Genomic DNA, 16,875 nt, shown 5'->3' on the forward strand with positions numbered 1-16,875 from the left:
CAGGAGGACATGCTGAGCCTCTTGCCTAATTGCTCACTTATTATCTGCATGGAAGTCCCAAACCTTCTAAACAAGAGCTTGGGGAAGTTCCAGACACTGTCCTTTTGGAGCCTGTGATCTAGTATTCAAAATCAAGAAGACATAATGACTGAGCAGGCCAGAACACCTGGACTCCTGGAGTTCCTGGCATCTCTCTGGCTTATTTCCATTTATGAGAGTGGTAGGATTCTTCTTGGGCAGGTCGCAAATCTCAGCCAGGAATCCCCCAGTTCTCCTGTGTGCTGACAGGTCACAGAGCCAGAGCTCTGGTTAATGATTGCATTTCCAGCTGTGGGAGGAATGAAGTCTCGGGAATTTCCCTGATATCGCTGACTCACTGATAACCTCTTTTTTTTTTTTTTTTTTTTCTATGCAGGGTTGCCTGAATCCCTCCTACCTTCTTCAGATGGTTTGAGCAAAGAACACATCAAAGGTGTAGACATGTCTCTCATCAACTAAATACCAGCAGCCAGGTTATCTGAAGTCATTTTCTGCCTGCCTGCCACTGGGAAGAAAGTGCCTTCGGGGGTTCTCATTGTGTACCCCGAAAGTACACAGCATAACAGCTCTTGAGTAAACAGAGGCCAGATCAGCATCCCCCATCCTCCTCTCTGTATTCACAATAGAACCCCCGCTTTGTTCTCTTGCCAAGAATAACACAGACAGTCTATTAAAACATCTTTAATAACATGATATAATTAAAAATATCTAACGTGCAACTCAAAGAAATTAATATGGAGCTTGTTTAAATCTGTTTCCACACCCCTCCAAACTTGACTGACAGGTTCCAAACCTTCATTAATTGTCCAGAAAATTTATGAATACCCCAATATTATAGGGGATAGGAGAGTGTTCTACATATTAGTTGGGAGCACAAGTAATTAATAATCAGATTTGAAAGGATTTGTGTGCCACGGTAGCTTTAAAAATCCTGCAAGGCACATCACTGCATCTGTGAGCATTTAAATTTGTTTAAAGTGGTCTGAAATGAGTAGGAGACACTTATCCCTTGGGCTTTTAACAGCCTGTGCATTTAAGTCTCTGAAGCAATCCAAGAAGTGAACTCTAAATGCTTCAGTCAAAGGACAGTGTTAGTCTGAATCCATCCCTTTTCTTCACAATAACACGGGGGATTTATACAGCACCTCATCCTTTAGATAAGCAGAGCAGAGCAGAGGAGCTGGAATGACTGCCACGTCCCAGAGGAAGCCTGAGCATTGGATTAGAAAGTAACTCTGGTCAGAGTCTAATACGAAAGTCATTGGACTGACAATTAGGAAAGCTCCTGTTCCTGGGTCTGCTCTTGTCTAAAGGACAATATTAGATGAGATACTTCACTTTCAGAGTCAGCGAGACAAGCAGTTCAGTGCAAATGAATGAACTGGGGAACTTCAGCTCAGCATGCACCCGGTTTTAGTAAATGTGAAACGAAATGTGTTAATTCAAGTCCTGGTTAAAGAGTTTAAATTGGCAATTTTAACCCTGCATTCCCATGACTCAGCTGAGACAGGAACTCAGCTGCACTTCTCTGCCCTCTGTTTCTTGTTTGATGCTCTGCACATTTGGTAGAGACCAAGACCAAAGCCCATTGCTTTTGAAGGATTCTCGCTCAGCAGGAGCATTCACTGGAAGGGACACGTGGATACTGTCACTGAGGCGGAAGAACAGGCAGATCAGTGGTAGCAGGCAGAAAATACCTGCTTTCTTCCTGAGAACATGGAAGGAAGCTGGCTGTTACATTCTGATTATATTGTAATTCTGTTCCAGTCTTCACTAGTGGCGATACTGCAGATAACATCTCTTGTGGGCACAGAAGAGGACAGAGCACCGTTTTCAGACACCAGCTCTCCTGATTAGACAGGATTATTCAATATTAACTTTACAATAGCTCAGGGCCTGCCTGCTCAGAGGCATCATTTCATTAGGTTGACGTGAGTAATCTCAGCTGCAGCCCAGGCAAGATCTGCGCAGGCTGTTCTCATTTGGACATTTGAACATTTGCTTGCCATCCACCGGGAAGCACAGGCTTCCTGCCGAGCAGGCTCTGTTGTCTCAAAGTACGGTAGTGCAAGTGTTAGCAAGCTGAAATAAGGCAGGGAGGCTCTGGGAGTCCTGCAAGAGAATCGCTGGTGACCTCCAGTGACTTACACCTGCGTGATTTCTGTATGTACCCTCTTAACTGCCCTCTGGCAAGAGTATCAAGTCCCAAAATAATGGTCAGTTGTCATCAAAAACACTGCTGTTCCTGTTACTCAAGCTGTTTTCCTTGACCATCACTCGGTAGGAGATGCGCATGAAAGAGCCAGTGAGCAGCGTGACAAAGAGGATGAGGAGCAAAGACCAGACCCCTGGTTCAATCCCCTTGAGGAAGCTTGGGCTGTCCTGGGGGATGGAGTTGGTGAGGCTCAGCAGGTACCCGAGAGTCCAGCCAGAGGACGTGCCACCCATCTATTGAAATAAAAAGGAGGAGAGGTCAGAAGAGAAGGAGACAGCCTGGACCCCAGCTGTGTTTCTGTGCACAGGCCCAAGGCCTCATATATTTTATATGAGACTGATACAAGGATTAGGCTTGAAATTAAGAGCTCTCCCACTCTCAGTGCCCTGAGTGCGCTAATAGGCCTTAATTGCCCTGACCAGCCTCACCTGGCACTTCCACCCACCCCCTCTGCCCATGGGCCTGGGAGCTCCATTTAAGCTCAGGCTTGGGCAGTTCCCTCTTTCCTGAGCTGTGCTGGAGGTGGGTGCTCTTCCTTCTCCTGCTGACTGCCTGGTTTTCCCAGATGGACCTCAAGTCTACGTTGTGGGGAGTTCTGTCTCTGGCCCTGTGAGCCTAGGAGCCTCAGACCTATGTTGCAGGTAGCTTGTCTCTGGCTTTCTGGAGTGGGCTCCCTGCATGGACCCTGGACCAACCTTGTTATCTTGCCTTGGTCTGATCATCACCGTGTGGCTGACTGAACCGCTGTCGCTGATGAGGCCCTGCTCAGTGGGACATTGCCTTGCTGGTGAGTAGAGGAGAGGTCTGGGAATAGGCTTTCTTGCCTTTTCTGAAGGGGAGGACTTGAATCAAATCCTCCTTTCCTTGGGGCCTCCAGATCCTGAAGTAATCCCAGGCCTTGTAATCCAGTTATAAACCCTCACTAGTACAAAGGTGATTGCAAAGAGGCAGGGCAGCATCTTTTGGCTCAGGAAATATTATCAGCGGTTTGTCCTTAGCATTAAGTGGTGACCAAGCCATACTTCCTTCCCCATTGGGCACAGACTGTTAAAGATGGTATGGCTTCAGATAAGGTTTTGTCCCATCTGTTTTTCAGCGAGGACGAGCTTTCTAGCTCTCTGACACTGTTTTTTTTTGCTTATCATAATTGTGAATTTATTTTGCAAAAAAATGTTGCAGGAGAAACCTAGCTGCTTAGGGCTCGTAGGGCTGGAGACAGGTTGGCTGTACTGAAACCAGCGCTCCCTCCTAATTGGAAATACCACTGACCTTCTTCTGGAATGCAGTCCAAACAGAGCCGTCAAAGTCAAAGCTGTATCCCTTTGTACTGAGATGAAAGATGAAGGCAGACACAACGCAGTAGTCAGCAAGTGTATGCAGGCTTGTTTGGGACTCCTTGACCAGCTGGTGTCATTTCCAAACGAAGATGGGGCAGCGGAGGGGAATAAAAGAAGTAAATATTCAGTAGCTGAATTTCAGGCCTGCTGTAACCTCTCCTTTCCTGCTATGGGACTGGAGGAGGGGGTTGTGTCCTGTGCAGGCTGAAACTGTGTTTCCTGCACACCCTGGGCTGTGGTCTGGGAACCAGTGTCATCTCTTAGTGCCTTTGTCCCCACCTCATCAGAGACCAGGCAGTCCCAAGCGCAGCAGGGCTGGCAGCCAGGTCTCCTACAGTTGTCTCGTAGGTCAACTGCTTGGTTTGATTCTCTGCTCTCTAACGAGGTTGAGCTAATGCTGCATCCTTTCTCTCAACAGGAGCACCAACAAGATCTTTCTCTTCTATGCAGAAGAGAAGGCTTTAGGGAGCAGCTTGTGGGCTTTGCTGCCCCATTAGCAAACCCTGTAGAAATTGTCCAATTTGAATGTTACTGTGGATGCTTGTTCAGTGTAGTTGTAAATGGGGGTGACCTCATAAGCTACCGACTGAGGGGAAGAACTTACAAATTCTCCCATCTTGATCTCTGTGGGCCCTGGTGAAATGGGAAAGCCCCTGGAGTCTGAGCAGATGTGTTCCTTGTACTGAAGGAGAGGAGGATAACAGGATGGCTGAGGTGATGTGCAGGAGTGAATAGGCAGCCTTCCTGTTTACTCCTTAATATGCAGTAAACAGTACTGGTGGCTTTTCATTTAATTAAGTCCAGGTGTTACCAGCAGCAGCTGGTATTTGAGAGGAAGGAAAATAAGTGAAGCCTGTTTCCTCAATGTAAAAAAAAAAAAAAAAACCCAAACCAGGCAACTCCAAGTTTTCCCCTGAGGGAGACAGTAACTTATGGTTCTGTCAGTCAGAACCACATGGGCTTGTACAACAGACCATTCCTTGCTTCTCACTCTCCTTGTGCACTAAGTTATTCCACAGTTACCTCTTTGACGGACATTCCACAAAGCCTTTTGACTGCCTGGCCCAAGTCAGGAGAGGGTACGGTTTCTCTCATGAAGTCCATGGCCTCAGAAATCACCTACAAGAGGAGCAGAAACAATCATCAGGCTGGACTCTGCTCTATGTCCTTGCATTGCATCTATAGGAAAGTAAGTGGCAGCAGCTGTGGGGTGCGTTGCCAGGGTGCCCTGTCTGTGTGCTTGTGGTGGTGCCATGGGTGCAAGGAAGACAAGCAGGATCTGTTACTGTCTGGAGATGGAAACTGGACTGTTTCTAGCTTCCGTGCAGCTGCCTTCCTGGCCCTGCAGGCAGGACCTTATGCTCCTTGGGACCATGTCCATGGGAGGCTCTCAGGAACAGGGAGCTGGGGAGATTTCTGTAATTCCTCCCTCTGAAATGCACTCAGTTTTTCCTAGGATTTTGAGCTGGTCCTGGCTTAACAACCCGATAACTTTGGACACTAGATTCAGGGTCTCAGATATAAGCATGCTTGCGGTGGGGCATGTCCAGATGTTTGCTAAGGGAGTGGCAGAGGATCTTCAGCTTCACCACAGACTTATTTTGGGGAAGACCTGCTCAAAAGACAGCTCCTGATTGCCCTATGCTGGCTGGCTCACATGAGCTCCGTTATGGCTTTGTGGAGCCCCGAAGTTTGTCTTGCAGGCAAACATTGCTGAGATGTGGATGAAGAAAGCCCTACTGCAGTCATTGGTGGGAAGCTGTGGTCCATGTTTGAACAGCTTTGTGTTGATGAGAGGGAGAGAGCAGGGCACATGTGTGCAGCGTTAGCCAGAGCACTGGCCCTCTTGGCTAGCAGAGGGCACAGCGTGGCTGTTCCCACTGTATGACCAAACTGGTCCTATTTCATGCATTCTCCATACCAATTGCCTACCTAAATGTAAATAAGAACCCACCAGAAACCTGGTCCGGAGGGGCTTGAAAACACTGCTGGGGGAATGCTTGAGGAAGCTGCAGGAAGAGGAAGAGTTGAGCAGGTTTTGCATGAGTCTCATACAGGCGGTGGGATTGCCGGAGCCGGTGATGTTGAAGACCTCCTTAGGGCCAGGGATGTCCCACGTGTCATTGCTGACAGCACAAGGCCCAGCATGCACCGATTGCCACTGCACTTCCTGGGAGTAGGTGAGGGGCCAGCAGGGATTAGTCACAGTTTTAGCACTTCTCTGATCCTAGAGAGGCAGAATAAAACAGGCAACAAGAGAGGACATTGGCATCCTAGAGGTTCACAAAGGAAGACAAAATGTAACACAGTGAAGAACAGTTTTCCTCTGGCACCACCACGTTGTAATTAAGCTTACGGTCTGCAAAAGGTTTGCCAAATCTTATCCCAGCCGGTCAACTGCAAGACTGATGCAGCAGGTTCCCAGCTCCACCGGAATTCAGGGCAAGCTGCGATGCTGGGACCTGCTGTGGGAGGCTGAGTCGTCCCAGCCCTACCTGCTCTCCCTTAGCCCAGAAATAAAATTTCAATGAATCCTGTACTCTTTCTCGTTGCAAGAAAGAGGCTGTTCTGGTCTGCCTTCCAAATGTCTCAACCCTGGAAGAAGCAGTGTTTCTCATCTCTTGGAATTCCCCAATATAACTGTGATGAAGTGGGTCTCCATGTGGGACATTCGGGTCTCAGGTAAGGGGAGGTGGGGTTTATAGGGAGGCAAGTGGATGGGCAGCAAGTAGTTTATTTCTGAGCAATTCAGTTTTGGTGGAGGCTAAAATGATTCCTGAGTTTGCATCAGATCCTGACGCCTCTCCCTCAAATTAAAGTTTGTAAGAACCAAAACACCTGCGCATTTTCAAAGTGAAATATTGCTCTTTTAAAGATTGCTTCTCAGCAAAGGACACAAATACCCCAAATGGAAGATCCCAGTTGGTTCCTGGGTGCTGCTGTTTAGGCTCCTCTTCTAGGGCGGAGGAGCAGTTCAGAGGAGCCAAGGGAAGTCTCTGCTTCTCTCCACCCTGAAGGTGATCTTAGCACCTCTGGAGAGCAGTTCTGTGCTCGTGTGTATTAAGTAAGGAGCCAGATGGAGCCTGCAAGTAGGATATTCTTGCATCGGTGCCTGTGTGTCTGCTTGGAGGGCATTGGTTTGGGCATAGAGAGTATGTTTTGCAAATGCACTGGCATTTTTCAGATAGATGCAGATGCCCTCTATTAAAGACAGTGACGTTTTGCCCATTAGCAGCTAGCCTGTGTGCAACTGTCAGTGATGTTGTATCCATGAGCCTTGCAAATGCCCCTGTGGCAGATACTCACTTGAATGAGCACAGAGAGCAGGCTGCTGCGGAGCTGGTCCGTGCCGTGGCAGGGGCAGTGGTGAGTGTACACGTTGTGCGTCTTCCCATACAGCTGCAGCCTCACTCCTCCTTTCGGTGCCTGGTTTCCTTCTTCCACCTTGAATGTGAGCTGTGCTGAAGTTCTTCCCACGGACAGGACTCCTGCCATCCCCTTCCCGGAGGGGACCAACTGTCCTTGCCAGTCGTACTGACACAAAAAGAACCAGAGAGATCAGTTCTTAAGACTTCTACATCTGGGTCGTGGTCAGATGCAAGCATTATTGCACAGAGAGAGAAAGCAGCTTTCTGGTGCAGCACAGCCCAACTGTTTTTCTTTTTTTTTTTTTTTTTTTTTTTTTCCCCCCCAGGCAGGACATAAGGATGCTGAACTGGTGGCTTTGGAGGGAACAGAGGAGCCGTTGTACAAGTACATCTGCACAGAGAGCTCCCCACAGCCAGCAAGAGCAAACAGGGCCCACCACTCTGGGTGGCTGTTCAAGCTACTGGTCTCAGCAGGTAGGAACAGGGGAGAGAGGGTGGTGGGGGGGAAATGGGAGGGAGGCTTCCAGGTGGGCAGATATGGGCTTCAAGTGCTGCCTTGATGCTAAAGTGATCCTCCTGTCAGAAGAACCCTGTGGTTTCATCTCCTGCAGTCTTGCAGAACTGATTTTGGCAATGCTGAAGTTAGTAGTTTAGGTGGGTGTAAGCTCTCTGTCCCCAGCTGGGGAAAGCTGTGTTGCTGCCAGCAGGGCTGGCAATTCCCTAACCAGTGCGTGCTTGCTGCTGGTTATCAGAACTGCCTTTCACTTCACTAATGTGGAATAACTCAATCAAACCCACCTTTCTCTTGGCCCTTGAGTTCTTCTTGAGACCCTTTGGCTTGAGAAGCCATGGGTAGAGCAAGGAAACTTAAATGTGTTCTTTTTGTTTAGCAAGTGCCTTCTGAATACAGACGAGGTCTCTATGCTGGGGACGCCCAGCTCTACTCTTGCTAGTGTCTCAATGAGAGGAAACTTGATGGGCTTTTGCTTTGGCAGCAAAAGACTCTGCTTCTCTGTCCACCATCCACAGGGTGTCCCATGGGACAGATGGACTGCAGTGGCAATCCCACAGCATGGCACAGACATAGCATGTACAGACAATGCCTGTTTGACAGTGGTGCTGAGCTAAAGCTGTAGGGACTCGGGGCACTGGAGTTCTTGTTGACACCCCAGGGCCAGGCTATGGAAGATTATAGGATAGAATCATAGAATTGTCTAGGTTGGAAGGAACCTTTGAGACCATTGAATGCAACCATCAACACTGCCAAAACCAACACTGAACCGTGTCCCTCAGCACCATGTCTGCCTGGCTTTTAAATACCTCCAGGGATGGCGATTCGACAACTTCTCTGGGCAGCCTGTTGCAATGCTTGATAACCCTTTTGGTGAAGTGGTGCTGAGCCAGAGCTGCAGGGACTCAGGGCTGCGGAATTCTTGTTGACACCCCAGGGCCAGGCTGTGTAAGGTTATCTATGTGAGCATCCCAGATGTGCTGCCCAGAAAGCCTCACATCTGTCAGGGCAACTGCATGGACATGTCCATGAAATGCTATATTAGAGGTTTGGTCCTTCAGCCTAGTTTTGACCACCTTACGTTATGTCCCCCAGAGCTGGTGTTGGATAGAACTTGCCTTCTCTAAAAGACAGCGGAAGCTGTGCTTAAGCACAGTTTGAAGTACAGGGCTTCAACGATCCTTCCACAGGTCTCTGTGGCTGTTTGCTAAAGGGAGTTGTGCTTAGCTCAGTTCTGTACTCCCCAGGCAGGATTGTCCTTTACCTTGAAGAAGTTCTCCAGGACATAGTTAACAGCAACCCAATTGAATGCTTCCTCATCTGGACTGGACAGGATTTGTGCTCCCTGAAAGTCAAAGGGGGATGACTTCAGGGCCACAGTCAGGGCTGCAAGGAGACCGTCAGCGCGGGTGAGATTTGTGAGGCTAAACAGAAAAGAAAAAGAAGGCACATCTGTTGTTACAGGAGCCTGCCAGGAGCAGCCTGCAGTGGGGGCACAGCTGCAGGGCTTGCTGCTGTGCTCCCCACTTCGGGTAGTAGCACAATGACAATCCCACTCCTGCTGCTACTTCCCTCTCCCCTCGCATGACACTGGGGTCAAGAACAGCAGAGGGCCAACTTGAGCAGTTGTGCCACCATTCAAAAATTTGGTTCTGCCACTGAGGGATCCTGTGGTCTTGCCAGCTGACCTGGGCCCCTCCAGTCTTTACTTTTCCCCAGTGTCTAAAAGGAAATAAAGGTCCCAGTAACGAGGTGACCAAGAACAGGGTCTGCAAAAGCGAGTATGATAAGATGGATCTTCCCACCATCGCTCCCAACCTGCTGACAAGAAGCACCCCTGCACACCCATGTGGGTTTTCACCTAAACTGAAAACACCTCAGCTTCCAGACTGACAGATATTTCCCCAAGCACTAATTGCAAAGGAGACTTTACACGGACTGGTAGCGGTAGCAAGACTGTCCTCCTCATGGCTGCCTGGGGGGACAGTATGGAGACACAGCCATGCCATACTCCCCTCGAGCGCGTGGGGACCTGAAGAAGGTTTACCTGACTAGCAGCTTAGGGATGAAACACACTGCAGAGCAGACAAGGTGAGATGCATTTACAGAATGATCCGCATGGCATGTGCTGATCTCGGGGTGTGGGTTTGCAACATTCACTCACTTCAGCTGCCCCGTGCTGGCGGTTGCTCCCAAGTAGAGGGGGGTTTGGCTGTGCAGCTCTGCCGGGATCTCCTCCTGGGCATGGTTCAAACATAGCTCCAAACTCTTCCCTACTTCCTGAGGAGAATCTGAGTAGTTGGAGATTCTCAGACCTGAGGACCAGGGGAAAGAATGACATTTTCCAAGGAAAGACATGGGAGAAGTGTGAGAGCTGTTACCCAAGAGGTTGCTGTCCTAGGGCACGGTTAAAGGCAGGACCTGTCCCAGGCAGAATGAAGGAGTTCCTCCAGGTAGCCATCGTGCTAAAATGTGGTACAGGGAGCAAAACAGCACATGCATGTAAATCCCACATGGCACAGAGAGAACCCTAGCTCTGCTGCTGAGACATCCTGTAAATGACCACGGTATCAGCTGATGCTGTCTCAGCCCACAGAGGAAGAAACGTGGCTTTAGCTACTATAAAAGATAAGCCAGCAGACACACTGCCATGCAGATAGAGCCGAAGCTGATGTGTCAGCGCTTTCCGCTTCCTCTTGTGTTGGTGGAGGTGGCTTCTGAGCCCCACGCCTGCAAGCAAAGCACCTCTGCTCCAGAGGAAGCTGGTGCTGTGTGGGGAGCAGCTGTGTGCAAGCCTTGACTCATCTGTCCGGCAAGATTCAGTGAGGTCTGAAATGCTGGTTTTGAACTACTACCCGGAAGGAGCCGCACTTCCCCATCCTCTGGCCCACTTGCCTTCCTGGCTGCGCGACTCCCTCACCATGTGCTTTGCTCTCCTGGGCCCTGTGTAGGGCTGAGCTGCGGCTTCCCTACGGCCGCACGAAGGCTGTCACCACACTGCCATGCAGACCAGGGACCGCTACCCACATCTAGGAGAGAGACTTGCCTGGACCTCTTGCTGCTGCTGGCACCTGCAGCAGCAGGTTCAAGTAAGTCTTCAAGCACCGAGCTGGAGTTGCTGATTTTAACCCAGGCAGTGAACGTGGCTGCAGTGAAGGGACATCTATGATAAGGTTTCAGGGAGCCCTTACTGCACTTTCTGTATGTGGTTTGTATTGCTTACAGTCTGCAAGGGCACAAACCTTCTTCCCTGCTGCTTGTGCAGCTGCCCTCCCACAGCACACTGCTACCGAGAGTTCAGGGTTTCCCGGCATCCTGCTATAATCAGGCTTCAACATCAAAGCACGATTGAGAGACAGGGAAGGAAAACCCCAAGCATTAATGCATGAAACCCTTTCAGCTGGCTTTGGCAGGGCTGAACCGATTCAAACTAGAGAGGAAGACCCCAGTATTCTCCAAAACGTGACACCTAAGACCAAACTGAACTCATGCTTGTGCTGTCAAAACTTGCATAGAGGGTTGGAGTCTTCACACCTCTGTCGCCCTGGAGCTACACCACTTTCTGCTAGAGTAGTCAGGAGGAGGCAGAGGGTACCAGGAGTCACCCTGCAGCCAGACTTGTGTCTGTTGCTGTTTGCTGTCTCACCTGAGTGAGGAGCTCAGCAACTTTGGCTCTGCCTCCCATCCATGTGGACATCAGGACCAGCCCCTCTGTGTGCTTCCCTGCCTGCAGCAGGCCAAAAAACCTGTCACCTGCTTCTGCTGAGTGCTCTGACATCCAGCCGTGTACGGCTAAATCTGCCTGTGTTGAGAAGAACCATGCTGAAAATAAGCAGCCTGTGCTCCACAGCGCTATTTCAGTGTACAGCTAGATGATACAGGAGCCGAGGAAATTGCAGCAATGGTCCATGCACAGATCTCTAGGTTTCCACCCCTCCCATGCCAGTCCCACAGACCACCGAGCATGAATTGGGCACCTTACCTTGCACAGGACAGGAACTACATTCCCTGATCACCCCGGTCTTGTTTGCCTTGGTGGTGGTCCACTGGTAGACGAACAGGATGGTGCGGGATGGGCCAGCATCCAGAACAATGCCATACTGGAAAAATCCCAAAACACTCTAGGTAAACACCACTGAAGGCATGCTGCTTTGCTATTGTAGGGTTACTCAGCATTGTGTAGGTATTCTGGGTAACCCCCGGGCCTGCACTGCAGTATTTGAGTTAGCTTTTTCCAGGCAAAGAAAGGGTGAAGCCAGAAGATGGTGTGGATTTGCAGGGAACCATCTGCATTTCTGAATATACATGAGGAGCGGTAGGAGTGGAGAAACACCCAGAAATACGTCAGAGCTGCAGTGGCATGCTCTGTAGGTCTTCCTGAAACCAGTCAGAGGGCTCCCGCTGAGAGCTGAGCCACCTGGAGCTCAGGAAAAACAGGTCCTAAAGCGGTGGGAGATGGCACTATACAGGCTCTCAATTGACTCTGGGACTCAAACTGCTGCTGGATTGGTTTGCTGAAGAGATAAGGATTTTGTGCGGGAATTGGAGCGCTGTGGCTTGTTCCGGCTTCTGAGGAAGCCGAGACTCCCACGTCCGCTTGACGCCCAGCTGCAGAGGTGGTGCGACACGGGCTGGGTTTGCCCCTGTGGGAGCTGAGTGTGCCTGGACCTCTTGCTGCTGCTGGCACCTGAGGAGACCGAGATTATGTCTTGGCAGAAACAGCAGCAGCAACCATAAGATTTCCCAACACCTTGTCCTCTGACAGTTCTACTGCCTAGCAGTGAGGCCGAGGGCTTTCTTAGTCTCTTTGCAGCCCAGCATCTGGTCTGTTTGGTGCAGCTGAGCCTTGCTGAGCTGCACCTCGTATGTGAGGTTAGGAAATGAGAGACCATACTCAGGTACCTGCAGCACGGCTCTGTGGCTGGTTTGGATGTCCCCACGCTCAAAATAGCCCTGGTGCTGGCCTATGGTGTCCTCCTTTCCCCCCTGTGGAGCTCCTCTCACATCAAGGCAGGCTGAGAGTGTTGGGGTTGTTCAGCCTGGAGGCTCTGGGGAGACCTTAGAGCCCCTTCCAGTCCCTAAAGGGGGCCTACAGGAAGGATGGGGAGGGGCTGTTAGCAAGGGCATGTAGCAATAGGATGAGGGGTAATGGTTCTAAATGTGAAAGATGGGAAATTTAGATGAGATCTGAGGAAGAAATTCTTCACTGTGAGGGTGGTGAGCCCCTGGCCCAGGTTGCCCAGAGAAGCTGTGGCTGCCCCATCCCTGGAGGGGTTCAAGGCCAGGTTGGACGGGGCTTGGAGCAACCTGGGCTGGTGGGAGGTGTCCCTGCCCAGGGCAGGGGGTGGCACTGGGTGGGCTTTAAGGTCCCTTCTGACCCAAACCATTCTATGGTTCTATTACATGACCCCAAACTGGGACATCTCCTACACAGACAGGAAAGAAATTAGTGAGATCTGGGGGGTACGTGGTGGTGCGTGGCCTAAGCTGTATCTTGCACAGAAATAGTTGTAGCTGTGACTGAGTGGGAGGAGAAACCTCCTGAGAGGTTGATATTAACAGTCAGGAGGGTTTTAGCACAAGACAGAGCCTGGCTGCAGCCTCCGAGGGAAGATGGCTGCCTGCTTCCCTCCTGGGTGCTCCCAGCTGCACCAGACATAGCGCCCGGGACAGGAACTGGTGGGACTGGAGCTGGAGCAGAAATGCGGAAGGAGGATGGAAGTCCCTGCCTGAGCCTGCTGGCACCCTCCCACAGGAGTGACAGCTTGTATTTCTCGCAAGGACTTGTCGGCTGCCGCAGAAGAGGAAGAAATGAATGGTATTGGTGGAGAAACATGGATTATTTTTTTTTTTTCCTGCTTCACAAAATGAGAGGCTGCTGCTGGGAGCGCAAGGGAGAAGGGATCACTGCGTTTCTGCCTCAGCTTAACACCAGGAAGGGCAGAGCATGGAGTAATGAGGGGTTTTTTTTAATCCAATTTTGGTTCTGAGAGGAGCGTAGAGGAAGGGTAGTATCTCTAAACATGCAGGTTAACCTACTTCTGTTTGATTCTACCATAACGTGCCACTGATCTCACCTCAGCAGCCGGTGCACGAGAGGCAGAGCGGATGGGCATTAATCCCCCCCTCACCAGGCAGATCTGACCCCGCTGCGGAGAACAGGTTGGCTCTTCAGTTAAAATCAAGACAGGACAGAAGAGGAGAAGGCATGGAAGATAATTTACTTTTTTTTGGGTTGTTTGGTTGGGTTTTTTTTGGACAGAAACAGCAGTTCAGGGCCAAATTCCATCTGACTTTCAGGAGGGACCTAGCTCTTTCCCTCCATGGACACCACTGGTCCCTTGTCGCTCTGAGGTAGCTCCTGACATGGGCTGCATCTCCTCAGCCTGTGGTGAGCATCTCTGCTGGATGATACCCAGCCTGTATTCCCTGACCAGCCAAAGGAGTTGCCTTGTTTTTGCCTCGAATATCTACAGCATGTTGCAGGATGCAAACCCATCCTTGCAGCCTTGCTCTAGTCCCCTCCTCAAGCTTGTTGTTTCGGGCTAGTAACTAACTCAGTAGTACAACGAATGTAAAAAGCAATAAAACACAACAGGTTTTAGTTTAAATGCCCACTTGCAAAAGGGAACAGGAAGCTTCTCCTTAATAAGCAGCCCCACAGAGGAGGAGAAGGTCCTCTGCTTATTGCCCCGCTTGACCCCCAGCCTGGCCACCCCTTGGGTGGGGGGGACACCCTTACCTTGGTCCTGGGAGGCGCGACGGGCACATCTTTAGTGGAGACGCAAAGCAGCACGATGCCCGTCAGTCCCGCTACGATCACCAGCCAGGGGGGAAGGAGTTCACGCCAAGACATGAAGCGCTTTCTCCTTTCGCAAAGAATCAAAAGAGGAAACAGCGGAGCAGCAAACTGACAGCGGCTGCTTTTTATAACCTTTAAAAAGAGGAGAAAGGCGGGGCCGGGGCCAGGCTCTGACTTCAGCCCAGCCCCAAGCCACAGGGACCACAAGGAGCGCGTGGGCCAAGCTGCGATGCGTCAGGCACTTCTCCCTTCCATCCCTCCACACAGTAAATAAAACGACGGCTTCATGCCTGTTCCAGTGCTAGCTTTGCAAAGGCATCGGTGCAACCTCGAAACTGCCCCAGGCAGCGGGGCTGAGGTAAACAGAAATGTGGGGTTAACTCAGCTGTATAATAAGCAGAAAGCAGGCAAAACTCATCCGTTTGGTATGCTGCGCGTGGAAATACCAAACTCCCTGTCACTGGGTTTACTTTATATCTGCGTGCTCCAGGGTGGACCTGGGGTGTTTCCCTCAAGCACGTGTCCATCGGGTTGGGGCAGAGCGTGAGCGTTCTGCCCAGTTCCTTCAGACTGCTCCTGCCTCTTTGTTCACTCTCAGGTGGCACCTGGGACAGGAGAACGTCTACACATTTGGGTTTCCACCCGCAGGAGACTCTGGCTGGTTTGGTCTTTGCTGTGGAGGAGGGGATACGGCAGGGGCTGCTCGGGTCTTTTGCCCCCAGAAGGCCAGTGTAGGTGCCTGTATTCCCCTTCCCGACAGCCTCCCCATGAAAGGTAGCCGACCCTCAGACTTTACAAAACACGCGCCCGCTTTCTCCTTTCCGGTGCCACGAAGACATCCCTGAAACCAGAATTTCTGAAGAAAAATGTGTTAGTCCCAGGAGAGATGCTTCTTTCAGGCTGTCCCCATCTGTTTCTCCGTGACAGAGTCTAGGAATAAAAGTGCAACTTCTTTAAAGAAATATTTCGGTTTGTGCGAGCTGGAGCATCTATTGGCAAGGCTATCTTGTCCCCACCAGAGGACTTCAGCCAGGCCTCCGCAGAGCTAAAGGAATGACATGAATGATGCCTTCTTGGTCTTGCAGTGGTATTTGTAGACACACCTATTGGTCTTAGAGTTGTTTTAAGCAAAGTGCCAGGATTCCCTCATCTTCCCGCAGAGTTTAGACTCCAGTTCAGATTTTGCTGGTCAGCAACTAGAATGCATCTGCAGATGTCCTGTAGTGACAGGATGAGGGGCAGCGGTTTTACACTGAAAGAGGGTAGATTTAGGTTGGACATAAGGAAGAAATGTCTTAGATGAGGGTGGTGAGACCGTGGAATGGATTGCCCAACGAAGTTGTGGATGCCCCATCGTGGGAAGTGTTCAAGGCCGGGTTGGGCAGGGCTTTGAGCAGCCTGGTCTAGTGGGAGGTGTCCCTGCCCAGGGCAGGAGGCTTGGATTGGGTGATCTTTAAAGGTCCCTTCCAACCCAAACCATTCTGTGATTCTTTGTTTTTCTTACACTTGGGCTGACAGTGCTCTACTTTGCAAAAGAGACAGGGATTAAATTGCCAGAGTGCTGACAATCCTCCTTGCCCCTGCTCTCGCGTCTGCCTGGGGGGACAGGCAGGCTTTCAGGTGCTTTGCTGGGAAGGATTTGTGCAGCATTCAGCTTGCTGCAGTGCTGCAAACAACACAGGAGCCCCAGGCATCCTCCTGTCTCTAAGAAATGCTGCGCGTGGGATGGGTGGAGCGGCTGCTCACACTGTGGCAGTTGGCTGGTGGCTCGTGCCCGTGGGCAGGTCACAGTAGTTTATACCGATATCGCGATATATCATCAGCACCTAAGGATATCCAACAGCCATGGTGGAGCTGCCAGATCCTGCCATGGTCACGCCAGTCGTGCTGTGTTCCATCAGCAGAGCAGCATCCACCTTGAGCCGTGCGGGGGCTGCTTCTGCAGCTGGGACACGGAGAGAGGGATGAAGGACCCATGGCTCGGAACAGCGGAGCACGTCCATTCTGTTGTCTGGGTGTCGGGGTTCTGTCGACAGACCCAAGTGGCTTAGGGGGGCTCTAAAACACATAGGTTTTGCCTCGATAGTTAAACTAACCGGTGGGCAGACGCCAAAGGGGTTTCTGCGGTGGCTGGGACTGATGCAGCTCTGTACAATCCTGGCGCCCGGCTGCAGATCTCATGAAGGACAAATTAGGGTGCTTTTTTCCCCCCACTCTGTAGCAGCTATCCTGGAAGTATGGGCCTGCCAAGGTCAAACCGCGAAGGGGGAAAGGCCACTTCTCCTTTGTGAGGCTGTTTTTGGTTGCGTTTCTCATTTTCATTGCTGTCTGCCAGGGATCAGCCAAGTGCCGAGGGATGCCTCGTGCACCCGCAGGAATCACACAGAATGGCGGGGGCTGGAAGGGACCTCTGGAGACCATCTCCAACCCCCTGCCAGAGCAGGGTCACCCAGAGCAGGCTGGACAGAATCACGTCCAGGTGGTTCTGGAATATCTCCAGAGAAGGAGACTCCACAGCCTGTTCCAGGGCTCTGGCACCCTCACACTAGAGACGTTTTTCCTCATGTTGAGATGGAATTTCCCGTGTTCCAGTTTGTGCCTGT

The 16,875-nt window shown here is 50.9% G+C and overlaps 1 protein-coding gene across 1 annotated transcript; it reads right to left on the reverse strand.

The window, feature by feature from the left end:
- Positions 1-769: 769 nt before the first annotated feature.
- LOC134523870 (ectonucleoside triphosphate diphosphohydrolase 2-like) lies at positions 770-14,372 on the reverse strand. Its single transcript, XM_063353322.1, has 9 exons — positions 14,213-14,372; positions 11,453-11,570; positions 9,635-9,785; positions 8,735-8,894; positions 6,898-7,125; positions 5,546-5,818; positions 4,615-4,710; positions 3,524-3,658; positions 770-2,487 (listed from the first exon to the last, which is right to left on the reverse strand). Exons 1-9 carry the CDS (start codon positions 14,324-14,326, stop codon positions 2,257-2,259), a joined length of 1,506 nt encoding a protein of 501 aa, XP_063209392.1. The 5' UTR covers positions 14,327-14,372; the 3' UTR covers positions 770-2,256.
- Positions 14,373-16,875: the final 2,503 nt, after the last annotated feature.

This window comes from Chroicocephalus ridibundus, chromosome 15 (genome assembly GCF_963924245.1).
Source record: "Chroicocephalus ridibundus chromosome 15, bChrRid1.1, whole genome shotgun sequence".
In the NCBI taxonomy this organism is placed as follows: domain Eukaryota; kingdom Metazoa; phylum Chordata; class Aves; order Charadriiformes; family Laridae; genus Chroicocephalus; species Chroicocephalus ridibundus.

Excerpts from the sequence above, each read along its gene's own strand:
- LOC134523870 (XM_063353322.1), bottom strand. The coding sequence starts at position 14,326 with ATGTCTTGGCGTGAACTCCTTCCCCCCTGGCTGGTGATCGTAGCGGGA. Across the intron at positions 9,786-11,452 it reads TAGTTCCTGTCCTGTGCAAG|GTCTGAGAATCTCCAACTAC; the intron begins GTAAGGTGCCCA and ends CCTGGTCCTCAG. Across the intron at positions 8,895-9,634 it reads GCCAGCACGGGGCAGCTGAA|CCTCACAAATCTCACCCGCG; the intron begins GTGAGTGAATGT and ends TTTTCTGTTTAG.